This window comes from Amblyomma americanum, chromosome 2 (assembly GCF_052857255.1).
Source record: "Amblyomma americanum isolate KBUSLIRL-KWMA chromosome 2, ASM5285725v1, whole genome shotgun sequence".
Classification (NCBI taxonomy): domain Eukaryota; kingdom Metazoa; phylum Arthropoda; class Arachnida; order Ixodida; family Ixodidae; genus Amblyomma; species Amblyomma americanum.
The window spans coordinates 131,731,768-131,759,728 of record NC_135498.1 but is presented as its reverse complement, the minus strand read 5'-3'; the positions used below and the strand labels follow the sequence as shown (position 1 = coordinate 131,759,728).

Here is a 27,961-nt window from a genome sequence, read left to right as displayed (position 1 = left end):
TCGTTATTTCTCATTATTTATTGAAGTCTCGTTAGTACAGTGTTTGCCGTGTCACCGAAAAAAAAGCTGACCTTCCTAACTGGGCCTCTAGTATAGCAGTTGAAAAGCGCAACACAGCAGCGAGTCAGCTGTTACTACGTAGCAAATTCGGGTATTGTTCACAAAGGAGAAGTAGATATCGCTTCTGCAAAAAAACAAACAACAACACCGTTCGCAGAAGTGGCGGTGCGTGCATGCGCACGGCATCAACAGCCGCAGGTGCCCGTCACGGTTCAACGGTCTCGGATGCGACCTTCCATGCGTGCTGATCGTAAGGCATGCCGTGCATGAGCGATCCTCCACTGCTGGCCCTGCCGCGGCTCAAGCTGGACCTCAGGGTCGATGTGTGATGAGGCGAGGCGTCCCGGCTGCCGCGCCCGCGGATCTCCCAGCCAAACGAACGGCCCCTGGGGTTGGCGCCCGCTGCTGCCGCACCGCCGCCGGAGCCCGGATCGCGCTTTCTTGGGGGCCCCTCCGGCGCTATCTGCACGGCCATCACTGTGACCAAGGCCAGCAGCATCATGGCCACGTTCATGAAAGGCCTCGTGTAGGAAACCTGCGCATGAACAAGGCCCGCCGCGGTTGCTCAGGGGTTATAATCCCGCGTTACACATAAATGGTAGCACTAGTTTGCGATCGACCTTCCAGATTTCTGCTAGAAAATTGATGGCTACTGTGAAGAGTTCTTTTCTTGAACACTTCTTGGCCCAAAAAAAATTGCCGTCGCGTGACAGACCTTTGCATTTTCGAGACGGACGCAAAATTTGGTCTCAATAAAAAATGACACAAATTGAGTTGCTTTATTCACCCAAAATTTTTCCCTCAACAAAGCAGGAACATTGCAGTTGCACTTTTGATATCAGGTAAGAATAAACTGCTAGCACGGAAGCCTTCCGTATATCTCAGTTGTCTAGTTCAGCCCAAAGAGTGCCATAAAAGTACGATTTTTATAATTTTCCCGGAACACGTACGCGACATTCGTGAGGAAGATCAAAACGCTTTGTCGCCAGTCTGCCCAATGCAATATTTTGAAAAAGTGCTTGAAATCGAATAGGACAGAATAAGCAAATGAAAAAAAAAATGCCTTTGCAAAAATATGCGATTTTCCGCCTATTCAGCCTCAATTTTATAGTGAGGTGGTCAGAGAAAAGTTCCAATCTTCAGCTGATTACATAGCTAACATAATTTTGGTAGCGCTAAGCGATTTTTATCGAAATATTTTTTGCTGTTGGCGAGAAAAATGTGTTCAAGTTCAGTGCTTTCAAAGCTGTTCATTGTTGCCCCGTAATGCCACCGCACTACGTGGCCCACTCTGTCCAGTTTTTAAGAGGCAAACTCCGGCCGTTTTGAGCTTTCCCAAGTGGATCGCAAAGAGATGCAGAATTAGGTTGCTTCCTGCCTTATCAAGTCATGATTCGAATTCGAGTTCCCTATAAGTACACGACCTCGGCCTTGTCATGCGGTGTTGAGTACGATGGTGGAATGTAGGTGCGTGTTCTCGCGTTGCTGTAGCCAACATGGTCGTGTTTTTTGGTCTGTAAATCATACAGCTCGCTGTCGCGGTGCCAAATCGAGTTAATCATAATCCCCTGCCCTCTTAGCTTGCCCGCACTCCACAAGGCTCGCATAGGATACGAACCCAGAGTAGACATGATTGCCAAATGGCAGCCCCCTAAAAATCCGCGCGCCACAAGCTGGTCGCGTGCGAGGATGACGGCCGGAGAAAGACGCCGACGACTAAGCGACAGCAGTCACGTGGAAAAAATGTTACACAGGTTCACGCCCATGAATAGAGCGCATGTTGTGGAACTGGCTCGGCGAAGTCTGGAGAAATCGCCTGAAGGCATGTCACCACATATTGTGGATGGGCTACACCAAGTAACGACGCTTGTGCCCGATCTACGCTGGGAGGCAATCATTGACCGTCAGATGAAATCTCCATGCCCCTCACTTCCCCTCCCGTTAATAGGCGTTTCTGCTAGTCTCATTTTGATACGGGATAACTCACTCGCTCACTCAATGTACACCTAGGAGTTTAAATTTGGGGGGGGGGGGGGGGGGGGGGCAGTTCTCATGACAAGTTCCCTGCAGCCATTCTTTAACAGATCACTGTTCTAAGCGGGCTCTGTTTCGGCAATAAAACACACATTTGGGCCAGCGGCAGTGCTAAGAGAGTAACAGCGCCAGGCTACGCCACTGCAGCCAGCGATGATCGGTATCTACAGCCTTGTGACAAATGCCTTGAGGTCACAGGGTTCTCACTTCAGCCGTGTGGTGAGGTTCCTACAACGCATCCGAAGTTTCGAACCTACGGAGTGGAACGAAGACTCTTGTCACCTTCCACGATTTTTTCAACCTACAAAGATACCGTCGTGCCCGACTGTACTTCTCAATGGTTATACGCACTTTCTGGCGTCCTCCAGCGTCCCGGAAGCTTGGACGAATTATAACAGCATATTAACCTATAAGAGTTGGGATGGCAAGGAGTTGAAGAATTACAGACCGATCAGCTTACTGTGCGTTGCTTACAATGCATTTTTCAAGTAAATCGCAAATAGAATTTAACAAACTTGAGGTCTCGCTCAAGCAAAGTACAAGGCTGTTTTCGGAGGGCTGCTGGCCAATGGTCCACATTCAAACAATCGATGAGGCGATAGAGAAGTGCACAGGATATAACTCAACTGTATAAACTATAGCTTTCATAGGCTACGAGATAGCATCTCAATGAGTCAAAAGCGTGGTAGTCGTGTAGGCACTGCTGAACCAGGACGTAGAAGAGGCATACCTAAAGCTACTGGGAGATATCTATACCAGCTGCAGAGCCACCATAGACCTTCATACGAAAAGTCATAAAATTCCAATAAAACGGGCGTCCGGCAGTGAGATGCAAAATCTAGGCGTGCAGAGGATGGGTCTAAAACGTATTTGATGAAAGCTCAGGTAATGTTCAAGAGTATCAGAAGGGAACAATAGTTCACGATAGTCAGCGTAGCATCTAGGCTCATGACGATGCAGTCAGGCTGATGATGGTGACACTACTGAAGAGCCTACCATGAGGTTTGAAGAGTTGACAAAGGGCGGAAGTGAATTGCTGCCGCTTTGTGCTTTTTAGCTGCGATACAGAGAGCAGTCACGTATTCAGAAGTGGCTCACTTCATTTGCTGGAGAACGAACCAGGTAACGCCAGCATTTGCCTCTCATTAAATTCTGCACAAAGCGGTAAAAGGAAGCTGCAGTGAGAATCAAGAGGAAACGGACCGCATGACATGCGTCTGGCCTTCCACTGGACCCTCCCGTAAATGCCAAGACATGTGTTAGGCCGGTTTTACTGGCCAGATGGAATGTTAATTTAAAAATTTTGTGACTTTTCCTTGTTCATTGTTGCCAAGGCAGAGGATGTCGGTATTCAGCAGTGAAGCGTTGACGAGTACAAAACGTCCGGATGAGGGGTGTGTGTGTGTGTGTGTGTGTGTGTGTGTGTGTGTGTGTGTGTGTGTGTGTGTGTGTGTGTGTGTGTGTGTGTGTGTGTGTGTGTGTGTGTGTGTGTGTGTGTGTGTGTGTGTGTGTGTGTGTGTGTGTGTGTGTGTGTGTGTGTGTGTGTGTGTGTGTGTGTGTGTGTGTGTGTGTGTGTGTGTGTGTGTGTGTGTGTGTGTGTGTGTGTGTGTGTGTGTGTGTGTGTGTGTGTGTGTGTGTGTGTGTGTGTGTGTGTGTGTGTGTGTGTGTGTGTGTGTGTGTGTGTGTGTGTGTGTGTGTGTGTGTGTGTGTGTGTGTGTGTGTGTGTGTGTGTGTGTGTGTGTGTGTGTGTGTGTGTGTGTGTGTGTGTGTGTGTGTGTGTGTGTGTGTGTGTGTGTGTGTGTGTGTGTGTGTGTGTGTGTGTGTGTGTGTGTGTGTGTGTGTGTGTGTGTGTGTGTGTGTGTGTGTGTGTGTGTGTGTGTGTGTGTGTGTGTGTGTGTGTGTGTGTGTGTGTGTGTGTGTGTGTGTGTGTGTGTGTGTGTGTGTGTGTGTGTGTGTGTGTGTGTGTGTGTGTGTGTGTGTGTGTGTGTGTGTGTGTGTGTGTGTGTGTGTGTGTGTGTGTGTGTGTGTGTGTGTGTGTGTGTGTGTGTGTGTGTGTGTGTGTGTGTGTGTGTGTGTGTGTGTGTGTGTGTGTGTGTGTGTGTGTGTGTGTGTGTGTGTGTGTGTGTGTGTGTGTGTGTGTGTGTGTGTGTGTGTGTGTGTGTGTGTGTGTGTGTGTGTGTGTGTGTGTGTGTGTGTGTGTGTGTGTGTGTGTGTGTGTGTGTGTGTGTGTGTGTGTGTGTGTGTGTGTGTGTGTGTGTGTGTGTGTGTGTGTGTGTGTGTGTGTGTGTGTGTGTGTGTGTGTGTGTGTGTGTGTGTGTGAAGCCATGTTCGACGACACCGAACGATGGGAACAGTGGCGTATCGAAGCACGTGCTTTACCGGTTGGTATGCAATAAGTTTGCCGTGGTAAAAGCTTTGGGTGAAGGGTGGTGTTTCCTGCAATTTGGAATTGCGCAAGAGGAACGAATGCGCCTAAGCAGCTAGCACGAACACCGAACTGGCGACTCGTCATTAGGTGTGTTGCTCTATAGATATCGCCTATGTTCAGCATTCGTTACAGTTCATCATTTTGAACGCTATAATGATAGGGACGTTCATGGGAGCTTGTTCCACATGGGATGGTGAGTACGTCGCCACAGAGGGAACCCACAGTGTGAGTAAGAATATCGTGAAACTGGCGCGACTTATCAGGGGACCCGCTGAGTCTACAACTCTAACGTGAAAGTCTGCGAAACTCTTATTGCGCAAACACCAATTTAAATTCTTATTGAATGTGGTTAGCTTATCGAAGATAAACCAAGCGGCCGACACCGTTTCCAGACTTGCAAGAAACGAAAAACACGAACCCTCGGACCATTTTTGGCGAGACAGTGGTCAGAGCCTATACCCTTCCAATCCGCGAGAGCCTACACTCTGAACCCAGCCTTAGTCATGGGACCATACAGGGGACATCCGCCGTAGCGCGTACTACCCAACCCCACCCATATAACTGTGTCATTGTCAAGCAGGTTTACGCGGAAGCTTTCTCCGGAGCTACGCAACGGTGCGTACTATTTTTCGAAGCGTAGTGCTGAAAAACGAGGACACACAAGAAGGCAGAGACACGACACGAGCGCTTTCTCACAACTGAACTTTTATTGAAATGGTTAACAGAAAATATACCGTCTAAAAGAGAAAGAAATGAAGAAAGAGGGAAACATCAAAAATAATGAAGAACGAGGTGAAGTGACAAAAAAAAAGATCTGGGGTAAAAGCCAGTCTTACAAAGCCTAAAAACACATGCATTGCGATTTGACAACTGATTCAAAGTACACAATCTCATTTTTCATCGAGTTGATGGACGTGTCACCGACACACTTCTCCCCTCCTTTCACGATATGGAAAGCCTAATTAATTTATCTTGTGCGCTGATTATGTGTTTCGCCAATTACAACAGTCTTAAGGAAGAGGGGGTGGCATTTAGAATTCCTGCAATGTTTCGGAAAATTTTCGAGTGCAGTTGCGGTTAAAGAATTCCTTTGTTGACACGGGCGGACATTGAAACAACGACCGGTCTTCCTTTCATAGTGTTTATAACAAGACAGAGTTATCTTGTAAATTAATTCTTCCTGCACTGCACAAACTTAGATTTGTGGTTAACGTAGCAACGTTGCTCACTTTTTAATGCTTGTGCTTTCGTTGTAACCGAACCGCAGAAACAAGATAATTTCGTGGCAGCTGACATCCCTGTGCCCACCCCGTACCGAATGGGAACATTTCGCAACTCATGTGAGAAACTGTGCACGTAGGGCAGAATGACGGGCTTCTTGTTAGCTTCAAACCACATACACCGCTTGGTGTCCTTGTCCTTGAACCACAACAGAAGTTTTTCACATCTACTGATTATTGAAAGCGCATAACCAGAATTGCTCAATCTATTGACTTGTTCCAGAAAACTTTACCTAATCTGTCCTGACACGACTTAACGAGAGAAGAGCGTAAGCAGGAGGAGACAGTAGCATTTTTTACTACTTTGGAATGACCGGAGCAAAACTGAAGTAAAGGTTTAGTTGATCTAAGGTGGTAGTCCTAACGAACACGCTTATTGCCAAAATGTAGCGATAAGTAAAAAAAGGGAAGAGTCATGATTGGGCAATTGAATAGCGAAGTTCAAACCTTGAGCGCATGCTTTAAAACCTTTTATGATGGCAACGACAGAGCGATTGAAACGATCAGAGGTAAGAAAAACTAAACAGCCATCAACGTACGGGAAAATGTTCAATGACGGGCCGTCTAGATTCTTTTTAATCGTTTTATCAGGAAGTGTAAATGCCGCCCCCATTTTGATAAGATTGTTGCCCTCGGCAAAGCGCATATTCAGCGTAAAAGTTAGATTAATGGGGCGTTCGATATCGTGAAAGGAGAGGAGGAGTGTGTCAGTGACACGTACATCAACTTGACCAAAAATGATATTGCGTACCTTGAATCAGTCGTTAAGTAGCATTACAGGTGTTTTTTTTTTCAGACTGGATTTTATGACGGACCTTTTTTGCCTCTTCATCTCCTTTCTTCGTGTTTTTTTGTTTCCCTTCTTCCCACTTCAATTCCTTTTCCACAGTATTTGTTCTGTTTACCCCTCCAATAAAAATTCAGTTTTGAGAGAGGGCTCATGTCGTGATTCTGCCTTCTTCTATGTCTTCAATTTTCTTGCCCTACGTTTCGAAAAATGCAAATGCTCCAACTCGACGAGTTTAGCATACTTGTGCTGCATACGTAGCACGGACATCTACAACTGAAAATCCCGAGGCTTTGCAGCCTGGCAACTGCTCTCGTAGCGACAAAGTGTTGGCACCGAAATGGAGTCTGTGGTCCATCGAACAAAATCGGCTGAAGTTAAACTGAATCAGAATTTTTATTTAATTACTAGTTGTGTATCGCCCCATAAGGCCTGTGCATTCAAGTCCGGTGGTCAGATTAGCTAAAAATTTGGTGCTTAGCTTATTATCGCGACGCCTGTAGGGAGTCAATTAAACTACCCTACTGAAAAATGTATATAGGTTTGAAAGGGTCAGCAAATAGGATTATGAAACATTTCGTTTGGCTTTATAGGATGGACGTCCCAAAGCGGCTCAGTCTATGAGGGACACCGTAGTGGAGGGTTCCGGATAATTTCTACCACCTGGGGTTCTTAACGGGCACAAACAATGCACAGTAAACGGAATTTTCACATTTTTCCTCCATCGAAGTGCCACCGTAGTGGGCGGGTTTGAACCCACGACTTGCATGCACTGTGTGATGTAAGTGCACGGTAAATAACCACGGGTAATGGTAGGTATACGGAGCCCTCCACTAAGGAGCCACTCAAAGGCTGAATCGCTTTGGAAGCTTCATCCTATAATGTTTAACGAAATGTGCCATAATCCTATTTGTCTCCTATTCAAACCTGTACACATTTTTCAATAGGCTGTGCACACGTACCAACTTCGAGATAATATGTAACCGCAGTGGTGTCTGGCAAGAAAATCAGTGAAAAAGATGCAGTAAAAAAAACGCACAAATGCAATGTCGGAAAGAAAAATAACAAACAACATGTATCTGCGGTTTTGAAATTAATAAGGACGAAGGAAAGGGTTATTATTTTTGCACCGTCAGGCGCCTCCATCTGTTAACCTGCTCGCAGTGGGCACACTGCATAACCAGAATCTGGAGTGGAACATTGTAAGATGTATTATCAAAGCTGTACCGCTGTTAGAATTGGAGCTGAATGTCAAACCTTGCCCATGCATCTGAAGGGCGTGGCATGTGGTGACGAATAGTTTATAGTTTAGTTTATGGGGATTTAACGTCCCAAAGAGACTCAGGCTATAAGGTACGCCGTAGTGAAGGGCTCCGGAAATATCGACCACCTGGGGTTCTTTAACTGGCAACTGACATCGCACAATACACGGGCCTCTAGAATTTCGCCTCCATCGAATTTTGACCGCCGTGGCCGGGATCGAACCCGCGACTTTCGGGTCAGCAGCCGAGTGCCACAACCACTGAGCCAACGCGGCGACATGTGGTGACGAATGTCGCAAAAAAAAACTCGTTTGTAGGCCTAGATTGCAGTGATGTTATTCCTGTCCATCTGGTTTGTCGTTGGTATATGTGTAGGTGCCTGCCAGCACACGGAGTTCTAGTCAAGGTCCCTGAACCATCTAGTTTCTTCAACCTAGTTGCGCGACGAGTAGCTGTCGAAGGGCACCCCTTCTGGCGTGTCAGCAACACCGTCACGAGCCCAGCTGCGTCCACGACAGAATACTGGCCTGTCCCAATGGCCTCCAAGTAACCCTGCGCTCCGACAGTTGCAGCCACCTCCTCACCGCAGACTTCCCAATCGCATCAGCTCACTTGACTCCCGGCCACCGCCTGCTACTTTTGCTGCTGTTACTACGTGTACTAGTTTCAATTCTGAATGCGTGCGCCTGCACCCTTTGTCTCTCCTTAAGTGTGTTTCTGCATCAACGGCCGTTTGAAGTCTCCATTCATACGCCGCTGAGAACGGAGTGGCTCATCCTGAAGCCACTCTCTGCCTGTTCGCGGTGCACTGCACATCCGCACCTGCAGCGACATCAGCGCCGTGGCGAAGATGGCGCCTAGGCGTCCCGACGCGTACGACACCGTGAGGCCCGTGCTCCGCACGGAGATGGGGAATGCCTCAGCAGTGTACACGTAGTTTGCGCTGGTGGCCGCCGCCGTGACTGCGCGTGCCGCCACTTTGAACAGCATGGTGGGCGCCCAGGCGCTGTCCTGAGGCATCACCATGAGCATGGCCGTGGCCTCGAAGAGCAGGGCCAGGAGGACAGTGAAGGTGCGTCGCTGCCCGAAGAACTGCATGCCTGCTCGGAGAAGAGAAGAAGCGACGGCTTTCGATTCAGTTTTGCTGCACGGGCATTGCTACTGGTGCATACAGTCGTGATGAAAAAAATCAGGGGACACTTAAGACTGCTTACGGGCTGTGAATACGAAAGCGTCAGTGCTTCATCGTGAGCGTTAGACCTCGACGCCGGTTGCGCACTGAGAAATGGAACGAAGATGCGCCTCCGAACGGCGATACCACAAACGCAGAATCCACGAAGGTGCGAGGGAAACACTCGGACACTCGATTTAAATACCTGTCGCGAGCTAGCCTCCAACCTAAGGGACGTATGCCACATGCAGTGAGAACTCGTATGACACCACTCGGAACGGGGTACGGCGCATGGTTGCGCCACAACTTTGATACGAAAATTTGTTTTTGAGACTGTCTCGCATCTCGGTGGACACCACAACGGAGCTTAAGGAAAGAGGTAAAGAGTCTGCAGAGGCATACAATTAAAGGTGCATATGTCGTCGGTTCGAATCCCTGTCGCAAGCTAGCCTCGAACTTCACTAGTACATGTAAGCTGTACGCACCGGGAATTCGTATGACTGCTGTACGACAAACAGTTGCGTCAAAATTTTGTACGAATGTGTTCGGCAAAACTGGCAGCACATTGATGTGCAGCACCCCTTATGTAACACCCCTCTTTTGGGGCCTTTAAGGTAAAAAAAAATGGAAAAAAAATGAAATGTTGCCCAGTGGAGAGGATATATAGACGAACAAATCTTTATAGTTGTATGAAATTGCGGTGTTTGGCCATCTGTGTGCGGCCGCTAGTTGATGTCATCCTATCTTTCTCGCCTTCGCTGCGAATTTGTGCACTATTTGCTAGTACACACACTAACACACGCCGCCGGCTTTTCTCGTGCGGGGACTAGTAATGCTTTCGCATTAAAACTGAAGTACACAATGAGCATGAGAAGTTACAAACAAAATAACAAAATAGTACAACTTGAAAGGAATCGAAGTTTGAGGTACTTCCAGGCACCTGTGAAAGACCCACCAGCCGAAAACAAGTCACTCGCCTATCGTTTACACAGTTACCTAGTACTTGCATCCTATGCATGGGAGGGCCTTTTAGGCTTGGGTGCAAAAGGAGCGACTGGAGTGCGTGCCGGAGGCGACGTATATGTAAACAGGAAGAATTGGCGTGCATGTGGAAGACCGCTAGTGAGCGCTACAAGTGGGAACTCATGAACTTTGATTGTCTATTACGTTGCAGAGCTTTCTTTTGTTTCCCGAGAGGAGGTCGAATGACAGTTTTGTCACGAGCAAGATCTCTTTTTTTGAGTTCGGTATGGACTTCTTTCAAATTTATTCCGCGTTTATCCTCGTCTTGTTACGTCTTCGAACTGAAGTCCCAGTGAAGTCGTACCTGTGTGTCCAATTAAGTGCATATTTTTGGAATAATTTCTTGAAGCGATTGCAAGTATTTCAGTCTAGGTGAATGGAAGAAGGCTTGCCAGTAGCCTCCAGCATTACTTGTTGCAGAACCTGGGGTTTTAGATTAGACGCTGGCCACGGGGTCTATCCTTAGTAGGCATTACTGTGGGATCAGCGAAATAGTTTTGGCTAAAGAAAATGGCGAGTTGTCAACTTCCCATTAGCTGATGCGCTTTTGAAAAATGATGAATCATAAGTCATCTTTGGATGCCATTTTTTAGCGTACATTACAATGTCTACTGTCCTGCCATCCATCTCACTGGCTTACCGGGCACATTCTGCTGTTGATCTTCGCTGGAGTTGCGCCAATCGCATAGTGTGAGGCGGTCAGTAACGGCACGAAATCGTTCTTTTCATTACACTTGCATACGGCCACAATTGGGGCTGGGGGCTATTTGGCACGCTCTTCTGTGCTTCCTTTCAATGTGATCGCAATAGAGAGCATGGAACTCGTATTGGCAGTTGAATTATATCCGTAGACTTGTCACGTGGCGATTAGTCGGGCAGTGAATGGTATTTAAAAAAGCTCTTGGCGTACTCTTGAGGCTCTGCATAAGCAAAACCTACATCGACTCTTAAGAGCACAAAGCGCTAAGAAACATGAATAGGCAAGTTTTATCAACCCAAGTGAACAAAAAGCATGTGATGGACATAAAAGAACGCCACGCTGTATGCTTGTGCCACTAGTGCGGCTTCGGGTCTATGAGCCAGCCATGGGACCCTCACAGTTGTTAACTCTGCTGGCACTTCGCTTCCTCAAATAGACCGGCTAATAAGATGCCTGTTGCCTTCGGAATAATAAGTAGAGTATAAAGTACACGATAAAGATGGTCCAGAAGCCATTTTGAAAACGTTTTTCGGGACAGGAATCCGACCCTGTACTCAGGCAACACCTTGTATATATACTTGTTATTCCAGATGGCCCGTTTACGGCGTTTTAACACGGTCCATGTCGGCGGAAAAGCTACTGTCAAAATAGGCCGCTAAGTTGTTAAAAATATCTATAAGTTTGTCTTGAAGTGGCAACCTTGAGTTGAGGTCTCTAGTTGTTTACATATCCAAGTGCTCTCTAGTTATAAAAAATATTGCTCACTAAGACCTACAACACCCTTCCGGTTTCTATGAGAGTCGTAATTGTGCAAGTGTGACATTGCCGCCTGATTCTCGTGTCATCTCTGCACAATTTATGCTGACTGCATCTATCTCTTTACTATTGCCCCTTTTCTTTCTTTGCTTTCCCCAAGTGCAAGATGGTGAATCGAAGTTCTGTCCTCCCTTACGAAAATTTCTTAAGACAGTCTATAGACTTTAAACATACTTTTGTCTATAAAGCCGATAGATTTTCTGTAGAGAATTCCTATGGACTAGTCTGTAGGGGAATATATATCATATAGACAGTAAATAGACAACATACAGATTTATGGTGGCAAACTTCTAGAGGACTTTGTCTACAGAGAGCCTATCGGCTATTAATAGCCTAAAGGTAATATCTACAGGAAGGCAATAGAGTCTATACGAAGTCTACAGGCAGTCTATACGTCATTTTTTTAATGGCTGGCTGACCAACCTACCCGCTTTTCATGACTCTCTCTTGCGCTTAATGGGGAAAAGAAATCAAGGCATTCAATTTTCTTGCTACCTTTTTCGCTTTGTAGGCTGAGTGATGTGAACGTTCCTGGGCGACTGCGCTATGCCTGTTGTACTGAAGCTACGGATGACTCTGCGGCCGTGTACGGTAATGTACACAAAGGGTTGCCCACACACATGGTGCAAGATTTCTGGCAATATTTTCGCACTTGAATTTGGATATAAATGCAGATTCGAGCCAGTGGCTTCATTGAATGCAATTAATCGCCTTGTGCTGTTGAAACGGTCACGATTCCACGGCCAGAACGCTGTGCTGAGCTCTGCTGTGCTGAGAGTATGGCTGGTTTTGGACTACACCGGCTTACTGGATTGTAGAAGTACGGTTGTATAACTTAATATGAACGGTGTTTATGCTTACTTAACTGTTAGGCCGCATTCGCTTCACAAAAGTCGTTCACTATAAGCGTTTAAGCGATACACTGACTAACAATTCATGCTGGAATTTGCATATCGACGGCGTCTATTAATTCTTCTGACGTAATGATTAATTCCCCATTCATAAACTTACGGAACAAATACAGAGCAGGGCTACAACGTATAAGCTTACATGTCAGTTATTAGTACGATGTTCCAGTATGCATATCTTGCACGGATTCCGTATATTAAAGTTAATATTGCCCACCTTTAGAGCCTTCAGTGGAATATGGCAAACATTATTTCGGAAAAAAGAACAACAAAAAAATCATGATCGAGGTATACAGGAAGAAAGGTATTGTGCTGGACATCTACATCGAATTTCAAATGTTTATCTGTCAGTCATACAATCCTCATGTCAAAATTAAGCAGGTATTGCTTTCTTGGAATACCCCATGCGTTATATAATTCATACCTCAGCAACAGAACACAATGTCGGAATAAATTACAATAAATCTTCTTTGCAATCCGTCAATATCAGCGTGCCATAGGGAAGTATACATGTATTATTGCCGATTTGTATTAATGGTACGGAACACTGTGCACAGAACGTGAAGTTTAATTACTATGCGAATGTTACACAATTCTGGTAACCAGAAGCGTCGAATCGGATTTAAGAGAACGAGCAAATTTGGCGCACAGTCCTAGACTTGGATGTTTAGGTCAAAGGAAAGCGCTCAAAAATAAACACAAGCAAAAGAAAAATTGCGGTATACACGCCATATAGAAGAAATTATCGCATGCCATAAGTGCACTCTTGAGAACTGAAAAGCTGAAATTATTCTCTGTCAGTGTATACGGAGCAGTCTTTTCAAGACTCCTTAAATAGAACGACCGCCACATATATTCTCCGTAGTCAAAAGTTGCGTCAGCCGTTTGTGCCATCGCCTGGAGAAGATATTTGCTGCCTCTAAAGATAAAACTTTTTATGTATAACATGCTTGTGCTGTCGCTTTAACTTTACCACCACTTAGTCTCGTACACCGCAGGGGTAACCAACTTATCCAGATTACGCTTATTGCATGAAAGAGCATCACGGTAAGTTGCGGGCATGTCTTAATGCCATCCAACCAGACTGCGTTTTTTAGGTATAATACGCTGCCTCTGTATTCATTAGATTACAAGATCATCGCGGCTTATCGTACCCTTCAGTCGTTAATAGAGAACTCCATAAAAAGCAGTTATAGTATATTTGGAGAGTGTGGCGCACCTAGCAATGATTTCGTTGCTTCAGGTGGCTAACACGATTGTCTTTTAATCCATGTAGCGAACGCATTAGATAATATTTCGCAAAACAATGAGCGCCACTTTTATGGAGAGATATTTTGCATTAGTAATAAAAAAAATTTTCGCAGTTTTAAGCATAAAGTGTGTCTTCAAAAACGAAAATAACTCCATGATGTTTTTTATGTATTTACGTGAGAAATCTGACACCTACATGTTGGTACTTATATCTCTTATGATGCTTTGTAGAAAGTATTTCACATTTGTCTAAAAATTCACTCTTGGCCCCTTGGGCTGCAAAACTAACAAGTTGTCTTTATCGAGGGCTAAATATGCTATTAAGGTCACAAAGTATTTGTTCTCTATGCAAAGAAAAACGGCGCCAGAAGGGGATATAAATATTCCCTCAAATATATTGACAGCCTTATCATAGGTCTTGAAAAATTACAAGAAAATATCTGAGGGCCGACACACGCGACACAAAGAAAATATCTTGCTTCAATGCCTTGCACGTATCCATACACTCAATCGTTATGATACACTGGACCAATACTATTAAACAATGTGCGTGCTGATGGATTCGATCCAATTAACCAATCCAATTATTTAATTGGCCTTTTTTGCCGTGAACCGCTGCTATGAATCAAGTATTGCTTTGTGTTTGCAGTGTTTTCATCTCGATGTATTCTTCAATTCATGATGATAAATTTTAGAGTTTCAGTTTTGCTTTCTTTGAGCTGTACTGTTTCTCATATTGTCATTCGCACAAATGTAATAGCACAATAGTTTCCAAGTATAGTGTTGTACACGTTACAAGCTGATCTGCCTAGTACCTGTAGCTCTGCCAATTCTTATGAGTGGGCAAGGGCCTTGTGAAGCTAATTTTCACTACTTTTAGTCCTGGCGCTCCCTTTTCGACGAAAATAAGTTCAAATTGACTTGCCTATTCCAAATACTCATCGAAGCTGATTATCCATTTACACTGGTGAAAGGTAATGAAAGTGAACCTAATGAAACAGAAAGAAAAGATAGCCTGGTATTTTTTTACAAGGAATGAAAAAGCAAGTTATCCTGCATCGTATACCACACACTGAACAATTTCGCACCCATAAGGGTGCAAATCACTGTCGCCCGACGAACACCCTTTATCACCTTGTGGGTGTTGCGAAAGGATGCAGAGACCAGCACCCATAAGGAAGGGTGCACCGCATCAAAGTTTTGAGGGTGCACATCATTCAAGGCTTTTGCTTTACGGGTAAATCAATGTGTAACACCCTTCCAACATGCATTCGTAGAGGTGTTATGGAAAAATAGTAGGGTGATACCATTACGCCCTAAAAAGTATCATGAAGTGCACCCTTCTTTAACGGTGCTCATCTGTGCACCCTGTTTTACACCCAAAGGTGGCAATGGGTGTTCGTCTGGGGATAAACTGATTCGCACCCTTATGGGTGCGATATTGTCTAGTGGGCAGTCACCCTCTGTAACGCGGTTTACTCGGCACCGCCGTCCTGAGTAATAAAATATATTTAGGTCTTACTTAAAAGAGGGGGGGAGGCTTGTTTTTTGACCTATTTCTTATCTTCGAAAGAAAAATGATGTCTTAGAAGAACGCAATATGCTCTAAAGATTCTGAGCACAGCCTTGAGACGAGAGGACGCGGTGGCATAACCACACACCACGTCCCCTATGCAGCGCCACGACTCTACGAAATCAGGTGCAGTATGCCTTAGCACCCCAGTACTTAAACGGCCAGCATAAAATATAACGTGCATGAATGAGTGGCTGGCATCCACGTAAGCATTCGTGCAGATGGCTTACTAAGATGCCAGCGGTTAGCACGATGGAAGCGAAGCAGGGAGTGTTCGGACGTGCCTACGTATGTGCATGTGACGACGGGCACTAGCGCGAGCACGTAGACGATGTCTGCCCCGCTCAGCCGGACTCGGGCGCCCTCTCGCTCCTCGTCCGCCAACATGAGGCCGTAGTAGCAGAACATGACGGTGAACCACGCGAGGAACACGGACATGGCCCTCCAGCCGGATAGGAATTCCGCGGCCAGGCTCTTGGGCACCGCGGTCTTCTTGGCCGCCAGGGCGGCGCCGGCCGCAGCGCTGGCTTCCACGAGGAAGGCGTGCGCGTGCCGCCTCATCTCGGCCTTCAGCTTCCTGAAGAAGCGCACTGCCTTCTCGACCACGAGCCCGTTGCGCCGAGCGGCGACGAGGAGCACCTCTTCGGCACGCTTCAGCTTCCACGTGGCCAGGAGCCAGGACGGAGACTCCTGCGGAGTGTGTTAGCGCGCAGTTCTAGAATAGGAGAGCGAAACTGCAGCCCTACTACTGTCGACGACATTATCATCATTATCATGGGCTGGTTACTTGTATTGCTCGACAATTGCCTGTGCCATTCACTTACAATTATTCCTGCGCTTTGCTACGAAGCATGGCCATGTCGCCGGCAAAGGCACCCCAAAGAGAGCGGCCATGCGCTCGCGTGTTCACCTAACAGTACGTGCTGCAAGGCCGCCGTGCTCAGTGAATTTTGGGGTGGTTTTATTTGGTACAGGTAGTGGTGTCGTCTAGAGATAAGGTAATCATTTTTATGGCGCAAATGAGGTATAACACACCTTTAGCATACCGTGTACCATTTACCATTACCGCTGCCGGAGTAGCAGGAGCCCATGCGCCAGAAGTGGGCATGCGCAGAAGGCCTAAATACCTTTTGACTTAGAGAATACGTTTGAGGGGGCCAGTTCGCGCCAGGTACCCGGCAGCCGCAAGCCCGCTTGCCGCATTGGGACCAATCAGCGAGTGCGCACTGGCAGTAACGGTAACACGGTACATAGACTGTTAGAGGTGTCTGTTAACCATAAGCGACTGGAAGTCAGAAATAAAGCAAACAGACCTGACCGAGACACCCAATGCAAAAAATAACTTAAAGCTTGGCAAGGTGGCACAAAAGATTTCCACCATGGAAACCTTAGCATGGGATGGAATAGTGTCAGATGGGGAGATCAGGTGAAGAAATTTGGCGGCAGCAGCTCGGTTTATTAAGGCAGGCAATTTTAGAGTGTGTCAGGAAGGGAATGAAAATCGTGGCGCTTATTGTATATGAAGCGGAGAAATTTCTTCTAAAAAGAAACAGCTTATGAATGTTTTTATTTGAAGTTGCCCCCCATACAAGACAGCAGTAACTAAGGTGACTTAGGGGAAGTGCATTATAAACGAGCAGTTTTACAAATTGAGGTACCTACCTGAGCGAATGAACAACCCCTAGCTCCTGTGTCAGACCATTTTCGAGAGCCCCCTGATGTTAATTTAGGAAGCACTCTGTTAGCACGTAGGACCAAATCATCTGGGAATTGGATGAAAAGAGAAGTGTGGTGTCATCGGCATACATAATGTACGTGGTCGAGATCCATGATAATAAGATCGTTGACGAAAATGTTAAACAAAAGAGGGCCCAAAATGGTTCCTCGGGGAACACCTACATGAACAGGAAGGACATTAGATGATAAGCCGTTTACATGCACAAATTGCTTTCCCGTTCGCGTACCCACCCTAAGAGCGCTCGACCCTGCACGAACGTGCGGAAAAGCTTTAGAATAATTTCTGGCCGCATCATGAATTCGTTAGCCTCTCGTAACACCATTATCGTGAAAAACGTGAAACGCATTATAGGTCTCGCAAATTTAATTTCATTCCAATACACTGTAGCCCAGCAAAAGACGAGGACGCAAGAGACGAGAGACGAACACCACGAGCGCTAGGTCTCGCGTCTCTCGTCTCTTGTGTCCTCGTCTTTTGCTGCGCTACAGTGTATTGGAAATATGTACCAACAAGCGCAAAAAGCCACGCTACTTAATTTCATTTACGTTGTCGTTAAGACAAAAAAAAACAAGAACAAGAAAGCGCGACGTACTGTGACATGGTATTGTATACATGTAAGGCTCGACATGCCTAAGCTGGGCGTGGGCTAGCGCAGACGCCGTAGGAGTGGCTCCGGAATAATTTCGGCCCTCCAGTGGTTCTTTAGCGCCCACTGATTTAGCGCAGCATACGGGCGTGCTTACATTTCGTCGCCATTTAAATGTGGCTATACCGGGGGCGGGATTTCTACCAATGTCGTTAAGTTCAGCAACGAAACTTAATAAACACTGAACCACCACGGCAGGTGCCACGTATCAAGGGAAATTCAGTGATCCGTGAACTTGCAGGCGCCGTAATCATTACCCTGTTTAACATTCCGCGCTATCAGTAAACTCTACAATTCCTACTAGCTAAGCCTCTAAGCTGCCCAAGTACAAAAGTATGCCTAAATCGGCGGCGCCTAATCGCAAGAACTTTTCTTGGCGAGAACTTAACATAAAGCGAAAGCTTAGTGGGCTTTTCGAGAAACGAGTACGAACATATGTAAGTGCAAGAAAGTGATACTAATAAGCCGTGAAGGTGGCACGTTCATTAATGATCAAAAATCACAAGCTGTGGCTGTCGTGACGCTATTTGAAATATTTGAAGGCGCAGAGTACATTAAGAACAGCAGTGGTGTCTGGCTAAGAGACTCGAATTCCAGTATTTCTAAATACTATACATTTGACTGTATTTGGCGGGAAGAACCAAGATTCATCACCACGCAGTCTCCATAATTGTGGTGGAGACACAACGCCGTGGAGGCAGGAAAGCTAAGGTACTTCTTCCTTGGACCCAATTTCTCCACCATCAAGTGGACCTGTTCGTATCAAAGCAGGGAGAGGGAACATATAGCATCGATTGATAGCCAGCGTAAGTACTTCACTATTACTAGGTGCTTAATGCACTTGTCGAGGACACTTTTACGGACCTGGAACACACAGCATACAGACGAAGTGCTTAAGGTGTGTCAGAGGGCCGCAAGTAACCGCAGGCTAGTGTTTTACCCTCAAAGTGACATTCAATAAATCACCTACGAAAGGAAAAGTTGACAGGCAAAACATGAGGCTGTCGTGTCCAGTGTCATAGATTACTTGTTGGCGCACACTTTCAGTGGAAACGTACCATGTCTAACGAAGCAAGCGACCAGTGTGGAGTGCTATGCAGTTGAAATACTACAGGAGACGAGACGATACGGTGGATTTCAAACTGGCTTGAACAGCCACTCTCCATCGATTTTTTTTTTCTGGAGCGTCGCGCAATTTAAGACCAGCGAATACAGATAAACGTGTTCAGTTCGTGCGCCTACCACCACGTGCTGCATGGTGCCGAATATACAAAATCAATAAAGTCACTGCAACGGCAAAGCAGCGCGACCGCTGGCGAGGTGCGCCGGCTGGGCCGGCATATTTGGTCCAGCGCATTGTGAACGGCAGCCGCTGAAGTAGTTGGATGCGGATTTTAAAAGAAATACCTCACGTTAAACGATTTTGGTGTTCTTTTAGGGCTGTAAATGAAGCACGCCGTTGTTCTGTACGTAACTAAATAACAGTGCGCAGTAGTTTACTTCATCGAGGTCACGAATTCGATCTCGGCAGCGTGTCGAGGGGTGTCTAACGCAGAACCTTTTTTTTTCTCTACTTTGGAACGCGCATTTCTTACCACCAATCGTACGTTTACTCTTCGTAACATACAGGCAGCATAAAAGAAAGAGACGTTGTATTTAGGCGACGCGAAGAAAGGTGCCAGTTGGTTCTGCATCTCTGATTACTGCACGCTTAAGACACACGACCCACCTGACAAAAAGACACTCGCACAAATAAAGCGTTTTGTGTGCGCAGTTTTTGTCTTACCTTGTGTGTTGTAGGTGCCTGAGTTGCTCAGTAATAAGAGATGCAATTCTTCTTAACTGTAAACGAGTTATCACCCCTTTTCTCTGAATAGCAAACCAATAGCTCGCGAAAAATTCGTCCTACAAATCGTATGGCAAATGCCGACAATTAGAGGGAAAAAGTCACTGCTATGAGCAAGTTGTTCCAGGCTACAACTGAAGTAATGCAGTGACGACTCTGCGTTGTTGGTTCCTCTTTCTGATCAGAACGCAAAGTCGTTGCTAGAAACGGCTTCTTTTGTAACCTTACGGCTGACCCGCGCAGTGCTTGGAGCTTCAAGGGACGCTTTGAAAGGACAGCATTGCTGACATGCCAGTAGAGTTCGTTTTCTTTCCGCCTTTGCGACTAGCCCCCCTTCTCTCCAGTAAGTGTCCTGAACCCAAGGATGAGCAGAACCGACGTCCTGGCTCTGCGATTCAGATCCTGTATTCAGCGAGCTTACGTAACGATGCAAATGAGAGTTTGTGCCTGGCCAAACCTAGGCAATTGGGCAGGTGTTCTAACTGCTTCTGAAAATTTCTACCAGACAATGTTTTCGTTTTCACAGCCCTGTGAAAAGAACCTAAGGGTTGAATGTACTTTATACAACACTGTCGCACTGCACTTAGGGTGGCGAATGCGCCTGCATAAAATATTCGTAAATTGCGACATCAGTCTAAGTTTAAGAGGTGTCTGAAGCGAAGTGAAAGATCTGTTGCACGTAAGATTGCCTGTAAGACAAAGAAGGCCAGCAATAACGGTCAACAGAGATGTGGCCTGCGTAGGCAAGACGAAAAAGACATCTACTTGGCGTCATAGCCGCGTATTAACTCTATCGCGAATTTTATTTTCTAACTACTAGGAAGGCAGTCAGAACTTTAGATGATTGATGAGTTTTGATGAGTTTTGATGAATTTTGATGATTTTGACGTGCGGAACTCCGTAAAAAAGGGCTCTCAATTTCAGTCAAGACCTGCACCGAAATGCTCTACCTCAAGCATCATTCGATCGTTTCTTAGACCTAGGGCGCCCATGAATTTTTCAACACGTCGTCCAAATGCAAGAAGTAAACATGAGTAGCGACGCGCGGTTAGAAGAAGCTTCAGCCAGCGCATGGAATACCAGGCGCATGCCAGCGTGGGCCATTTATATACCAGACTGACCACGTAACAAGAGCAACTAATGGACTTCGCTGCTTCGAAAAGAAGACGAACGCGGTACTTTCCCCGTTCAAGTGACCGAAAATCACCGCGGGAAATCTGATTGTTTGGTACACCGGACTGATCTCATAGAGGCCTGACAACAAACAGGACCGAGCGCAGGCACCATTTTACAAGTCAATTTCTGCAGCGCACAGAAAGCGTAAGCCATTAGGGCCAACATGCTCGCGCAGCATCTCATCGCACATTTAAAATCGAAAATACTTCCCTCTGAGTTACGTGATGGTCGCTATAATGGCCATCGACGGATGGCGTTAATTGCTGATGTCCGGTAGATTCTCTTGATCTATTGACTGTAACGTCCGGAAAAGCTGGGCCTGTCTCTGCTAGTTGTGAACCATGAACGAGCGTCCACGTTTGTTTTCGCTCTTCTACACTGTGCATCGGCGGAGACGTGGCCGGACGTCTAACCTCGAGCAGGTAATGCGAGTAGACGAGCGACACCGTGGGCACCAGCAGGAGCAGCTGAGTGGCCGGCCAGCTTAGCTCGGCGGCGGCCACCAGCTGCAGCACCACCGGCATCAGCATGATGCCCGTGGCGGTGGCCAGCAGGGCGTAGACGGAGCGCATCTCCGGGATCGTCACCTCGTACAGCAGGATGAAGCTCAGCACCTGCGAACGACTCTGTAGCTTCAGAGTTCGGAGGGATGATGCGTTACTCGATCCTGTCCCAGTAACTTTTATGTTCGTTACTGTCCTTCCGTAGCCAGAGAAACTCACTATCGGGGATAAATACGACCGACGGAGAAAATGAATAAGAGCCGCTAGTCTTGCATGAAACACATCAAGATTTGAACAAAAAACAAGGAATAGTACCACTTATGGTCAGGTACTAGGCAGTTTTTGAGCCACACTGCTGCGAAAAGAGATATGAAATACAAGCGGATGGTAGATGGCATCATTGTAAATCCCGGAAAATAAGGTCAGGAAAACAACGAATGATTCGCTCCTTTCTCGTATTTCCTCTTTCTTAAGCGCTCTTCATCGCTTCGAGGCCAATGGCTTCGTCAGCACAATGCGGCATGCGCGGCAAACATCGATCGATGAACGCAGGGCAATACGATCACGAATAGAAATTCAGGGTGTTAGCATCCTTCATTTAGTGACGACGAAGTCAGCGCGTGTTACGCTGCAAACAGAATGGAGTAAAAAGGGAGAAAGCTATCCTCTAGCGCTCATAAAAGGGAGTGTGCTAAAAGATAGCTGACTCCCTTTTTACTTCCATATAGGCGTATTGGTGTTAGGAGTGCCGATTAACCGCACCCAGTTTTTTTTTTTTGCCGTTCCACGGGATGAAGTCCGGGGACAACAAACAACGCTACTGTAGATTCGCTTGCTTCAAGTCGCTCTCTTCCGCAGGTCGAACCCGAATAAAAACTATAGCGCGGTGTTAGGCCGCATGCATTGTTTTGCTCCCAAAGTGCGCGGGAGGAGGATACTTCTTTTTACTGGTTAGAGCCGAGTATAGAAGCTTTACATCCAGAGGAGAAGTCAGGGCACGGGGCATGGACTAGGAACGCCGGCCGCTACTCTGTGATAACAATAGACACCTTTAGCATACCGTCTACCCTAATTATTACCATTACCAGGCGTACCAGGAGCACGGCCCGCCCGTGCCCACGCGCTGATTCGTCCCGATGCAGCAGGTTTGCGCACACCTGCCTCCCCTGCCGAGTACGTGGCGCCATCTGGCCCCCTCACGGAGGTCTGCGCATGCGCACTGCAGCGCGGGCCCTAGGTACTCCAATAACAGAGACGGCAACACGGTACACGGTCTGCTGAAGGTGTCTAATAAAATCAGGATGAAAGAGCGCGCTCAAGTCAAACAAGGCGAACCCCCCGCTCGTGTTGAAGGAACATGGTGCCGAGAATACCTGCAGCGAAGCGTGTTCGCTTACTGAAAGGGGAACATTAGTTTAGGCGCAAATGTGCGGAGGCTGGTGGTAGTACACCGTGCGAAATCAACAGACGGAAAACTGCCTTTTTTCGTCCAAACACTCGCCACTTGTCATCACCTGTGACTTTAATCACAGCACAGAGTTAGTATTTTTTCATCACAGAGCTTGTACGACGTCAGTTCCCTCAGTGTAGTGGACTAACAACGAGGGCGCGGTATTGTATACACATGATTCTCATAATGGACGCAGGGGCGCCCGTGGTGTAGATTGCATTTATTGCTACAGATCGTCAGTAAAGGCTACGCGCCACTGAATAAGTAAATGAATGGCCAACGTATTCCGCACTGCAACAAAGAGTCACATTAGTTTTCCAGAATGCGCCTTACAATGTGTTACGTCGGACGCATGCATAAATAGTAAGGAAACTTGGAAAAAAAGCAATATTTAACGCACTACAGCAGGCCTTTGCCAGTGCGGTCAGAGACAAAAGTGTCTGGACCACGTACTTCACGCACGAAGCCCACAGCTCTATTATTAGCCGCCGGCTGGAGACCGCACTTGTGGATGTGAAACAACAGGATTTTGACTTTCGACTCCACAGGTGTGGCTTCCAACCGCAGGCTAATTATAGTGCTATGGGATTAGTTAGCGGAACACGTGGTCCAGGAAATTTTGTCCCCGATTGCGCATGCATTGCTATCAGTAGGCGGAGGAATCGTTATTGTTTTATTTTACTTACTTTTTACAGCCGTTTGCTTTCTCGAGTTCAAAAATCCGGTAACAATAACCTTTGACTTTGAGAGCGCACTATGTTGTGCCTTTTAATTGCTCGTATGTCAGTTACGAAGGCAATGGGGAAACCTTGAGCTACCTGCGTCGCGCTGCTCATGGCCGACACTACCATCCGGGCGATGACGAAGACGACGAAGCTGCGTGTCACGCTGCACCCGACGGAGGCGAAGACGAGCGCCGTCACGCATCCAGTGATGACCGGCTTGCGGCCAGCGCGGTCCGACAGCAGGCCGGCGAAGGGCACGCCCAGCATGGCGCCCGCCATGTACATGGCGGAGGAGAGCTGCAGGCGGCGACTCTGGTGGCACACCATGTCCCACTCGCTTACGATGCTGCGGTTGCGGAACTTGGTGGCGTACTCCCACTCGGTGCAACTCACCACTCGCCGCGTGTCGTCGCCGCCCGATGCCTTCCGGAACAATGAGCAATGACAATTTTAGCCGTGGTCGTTGGGCGCCCATCAATGTTGCCAACCCGAATACTCTTAGTGTAGGTTCATCTTAATGGCATTGATTTCCATAAAAATTGATCGACACGAAACGACTTGCAAATTTCTTACGTTTCGAATTAAGCATGAATTACGGCAAACCGAGAGCGCTACTGCTCATGGCTGCAACAGAGCAGGAAGCGAGGCAAAAAGAACAGTTAAAACAGCACGGGGCTATCTTATATCCATGGGCCAATAGTGAATTTCTCGGTCAAAGTTAACTTGAAGAGAACTGCAGCATTCAACGAATAGTTTCGAGCGGAATAAATCGAATAATTAAACTATCATTTGCTAAGCAGACAAGTAGACACTCCTTCCGGAGTGCTCGGCAGGTGCACATGTCAGATTTTGAAGTTGTTTTTAAAATAGAAAATAAGTACAGGTAACGTTAGAACCAGGAATACATAGCGCATTTTGTTATTTCTCGCTTCTCCGTTCGTGCTTTCGCGCACGCTTTTTGTTGTTGCTCTTTCCATGTTCTTGCCTTGACCATCCTTCCTGATGATGTGCTGTCAGAGCGTGAAATTCATTTTTTACTCCATTCCTCTCCTGAAGCAGCCCTTCAATGCGGACTACAGTAACCATAATTAATAATATAGAGTACTAGGAGTTGTTTAGTAAGATACCCTCGGTCGGCTCGAGCCTTGTAATTAACTGCTAGACTTCAGTAATGCTTAATTCCTGAGAAATTTTGAAATGTTCTTTTTCCCAGGATGAAAATTGCTTCCACACCTCGCAGCCCCCCCCCCCCCCCCCCCCCCCCGTCCCCAATAGCAATGATGCACTTCGAGCCGTTTGCAAGCAACTGAGCCACTTTCACCGAGTGAAGCACTGAATTTCACAGAACGCATGCTCTCAGTACCTTGCAGTGAATTATCCGTCGACACTGCTGTTCTGTTATGTTTACTAGTCTGCTCATCAGGACAGGCTGAATACAGAACCGCATAAATGTGTTTTAGATTGCTCAGTAGGGACACGCAGACATTGCTTTTCAATGAACACGGCGAGCAGTAACTAGGCATAAATGGTGCAAGTGCTCCCCCGAAGAACAAACAAATCGCTTTGCCTTACCGGCATGGGCGGGTCGTAGACGTCGCAGCGGCTGAGGCTGCCGTCCGGTTCGACGGGTATGGCCACGTTCTTCCACGTCTGGACGGTCACGACCCGTTGCAGGTTCGGGGGCCGAGCGCACCAGTGGTCGACGGGGCTGGCAATGGCGCGGTAGGCGAGCGAGTGGCACAGAAGCACCACCATGGAGAGGAGGCTGCACGCCATGATTCGGCGCTGGAAGGATCCGTGGCCCAAGATGGCGTAGACGGCCGTCTCCACGGCAGCCCTAGTGTCCTCGGGACGGTGGACGTTGGGTAGGAGGGGCCCGGACTCGGTCAGCCCTTCCGGAATCACTAAGTTAGGAGCGCTGTCCCAGGACATCATGCCGGCGGCCGTCTTGATGCTTCTTCTTCTTTCTGTTACCGCGTGTACGGAAGAAGAGGCTATTTCGTCGCCGCCTTGATGCGACGTGAGAGCGCACAAAGAAATGGCGAATGTGCTTGTATGTCGAAATGTGGGAGGTAAGAATGTGCTATAATTTTACATCTTTTCTTGACTACAATGTTTTAAAACGGCAATGCGGAGGAAAGCTATAAAAACAAAAAGAAAACGTGAAACTGAAACTTGGTCAATCTGCCGAAGGTGGTGCTTTTTGTCGCGCAGAATGTCCAGGTGAACAGCAATCTATTTCTCCGATTCAGGGATGATCGCCAACGTGGCTGCGTGATATCTTTAGTTAGGCGAACAGCAACAACAAGAACGACGGAGTAGCAGACATTACAGGAAGATAAGCGTGTGCTCGGTGAATTTTTCAAACACCAGCTGCAAGCAAGTGATTCCGTTTGGAAAATGAGTGAATAGATTTAGGAGCACAATAACATTTTGATTCGGACATGTAGGACTTAAAGAATGCCGTGGTTTGCCCTCGCTTCGAAGGCGTGCTGTGGACAGCGAAGGGAAAAGAAGCATTCATTCCTTTCGATGAACGAGCAGTCACAAAGCCCGCTCGAGAGTGCTGAGCCTTCATCTTTCCGCAGAAAGAGTATTGACTCAGAGTGTTGCAAAATGGCAAGGAAATTAACCATTAAGTATGCAGGACGCTTCTATATTGCATCTATCCATCCACCTCAAGCCTGTAATAAGTGGTGGCAAGGGTGTACCGCTAGGAGCTGCAGAAGCGGGAGCTGAGAGGAGGAGGAAACGGCTGAACACTTGATACTTTTCTCTAAAAGGGCTTCACCCCACTGTGGAAAGCAGCGGGGCTGATTTATCCAAGGCATTGGGGTTTAAGGACAGTGAAGGGAAAGTAGATTTTAAGCGAGTCGAAGTAACCAAGCCAAGGTTATCTGATTGGTGGCTAAAATCAAGACAAGAGTAAAATTTCACAAGTCATGGCTAGGTGGCTTGAACCGCCGCCCGATTTAAAGGGTTCAGCCTTATCCATCCATCCATCCATCCATCCACCCATTTATCCATCCATCCATCCATCCATCCATCCATCCATCCATCCATCGTTCCATCCATCCATCCATCCATCCATCCATCCATCCATCCATCCATCCATCCATCCATCCATCCATCCATCCATCCATCCATCCATGCATGCATGCATACATACATACATACATACATACATACATACATACATACATACATACATACATACATACATACATACATACATACATACATACATACATACATACATACATACATACATACATACATACATACATACATACATACATACATACATACATACATACATACATACATACATACATACATACATACATACATACATACATACATACATACATACATACATACATACATACATACATACATACATACATACATACATACATACATACATACATACATACATACATACATACATACAATGGCCGACAGAGACGATGGGCAAGTCCGCCGAAATTGGCGGGGACAGACTGTGAACAGAGATGAGAATCAGCTATGACAGCGAGATGACGAAAGGACCTCTGCTTACAGGAATAGGTTTTCATCAATTGATCTGACCCCCAGTGCTCTCTGCGCGTGTGCAGCGTTGATATAGCCACGGATACGCCGCTAGGCGCGTCGCCTGCTTCCCATGGCCCCGCGACCCCAAAGCCGTTCCGCGGCGTTCAAGTCACGTGTTTGCACATTCGCGGTAAATTTTCGGGCGACGCTATACGGCTATGACGCAGTGCTGGTAACAGGCGAAGCTTGCAACGCTCTAAGGCTAAAGCGTTGCAAGCATCGCCTGCTACCAGCACTGCGTCTCGTCAAAGCAGGCTTCGTGTCAACGGCACCTGAAAAAGAAATTTTTAGGAGACATTTGTCGGATTCAGAGAAACGAAGAAACATGCGGACAGGATATATACCATCTCGGGAGGCATATGTGGACCTTAAACGGGACTGCGCCTCCATCAAGATTACTTTCAAAACTGAGCACTCTTACAGTCAAAAGTTTCGTGTATCCGAATTATCACGGCTTCATGTGATGATGATGATGATGATGATGATGATGTGCTCCGGTTTAATGGGACACACCCACGGCGGGGGATTGGCCAGGGTGCATTGCTGGCCGATCCCCCGTCGTGGGTCTGCGCCATTAAGATAGATAAAGAGGAGGAGGGAAAAGCAGTGATGTTAACCAGAAAGGGTTTCCGGTTTTCCGGTTGGCTACCCTGCACTGGGGACGAGGAACTAGGGGACTAAAAGGAGGAAGAGAGAAGGGGAAAAAGGCATAACACACACACACACACGCAGAACGCTGTTACAATTTGTCACTCAATCCAGTCGCTCTCAAGTAGGCAAAGGATGAATTGTATGCCTTGAGGGCAGTCGACTGCTGTGGCCACGGACCGAGGATCTTTTTCTCTGTTAATGAGCAAGGATCGAGGCGGTCCAGGGCACAACACAGTGTATGTCTTGCACTCGCAAACGCAGGGCACTCACAGAGAAGGTGAGCGATGGTCTCCTCACAAGCACAGCTTTCACAGGCAGGACTGTCGGCCGTCCCCATCC

The 27,961-nt window shown here is 47.0% G+C and overlaps 1 protein-coding gene across 2 annotated transcripts; it reads right to left on the bottom strand.

Moving 5' to 3' along the window:
- On the bottom strand, positions 1–27,961 carry LOC144119090 (organic anion transporter 3-like). Of its 2 annotated transcripts, XM_077651805.1 has the most exons (7): positions 27,893–27,961; positions 24,950–25,344; positions 23,471–23,800; positions 21,113–21,313; positions 15,578–15,983; positions 8,674–8,951; positions 1–595 (listed from the first exon to the last, which is right to left on the bottom strand). In XM_077651805.1, exons 2-7 carry the CDS (start codon positions 25,310–25,312, stop codon positions 266–268), a joined length of 1,908 nt encoding a protein of 635 aa, XP_077507931.1. In that variant the 5' UTR covers positions 25,313–25,344; positions 27,893–27,961; the 3' UTR covers positions 1–265. The 2 variants fall into 2 exon arrangements, with proteins under 2 accessions (XP_077507931.1, XP_077507932.1); XM_077651806.1 differs by lacking the exon at positions 21,113–21,313.

Bases quoted from the DNA above. Each gene is read 5' to 3' on its own strand.
- LOC144119090 (XM_077651805.1), bottom strand. From the start codon at position 25,312: ATGATGTCCTGGGACAGCGCTCCTAACTTAGTGATTCCGGAAGGGCTG. The intron at 23,801-24,949 runs GTAAGGCAAAGC...TTGTTCCGGAAG, and splicing joins TCTACGACCCGCCCATGCCG to GCATCGGGCGGCGACGACAC. The intron at 21,314-23,470 runs GTAGCTCAAGGT...AGTCGTTCGCAG, and splicing joins CCATGAGCAGCGCGACGCAG to GTGCTGAGCTTCATCCTGCT.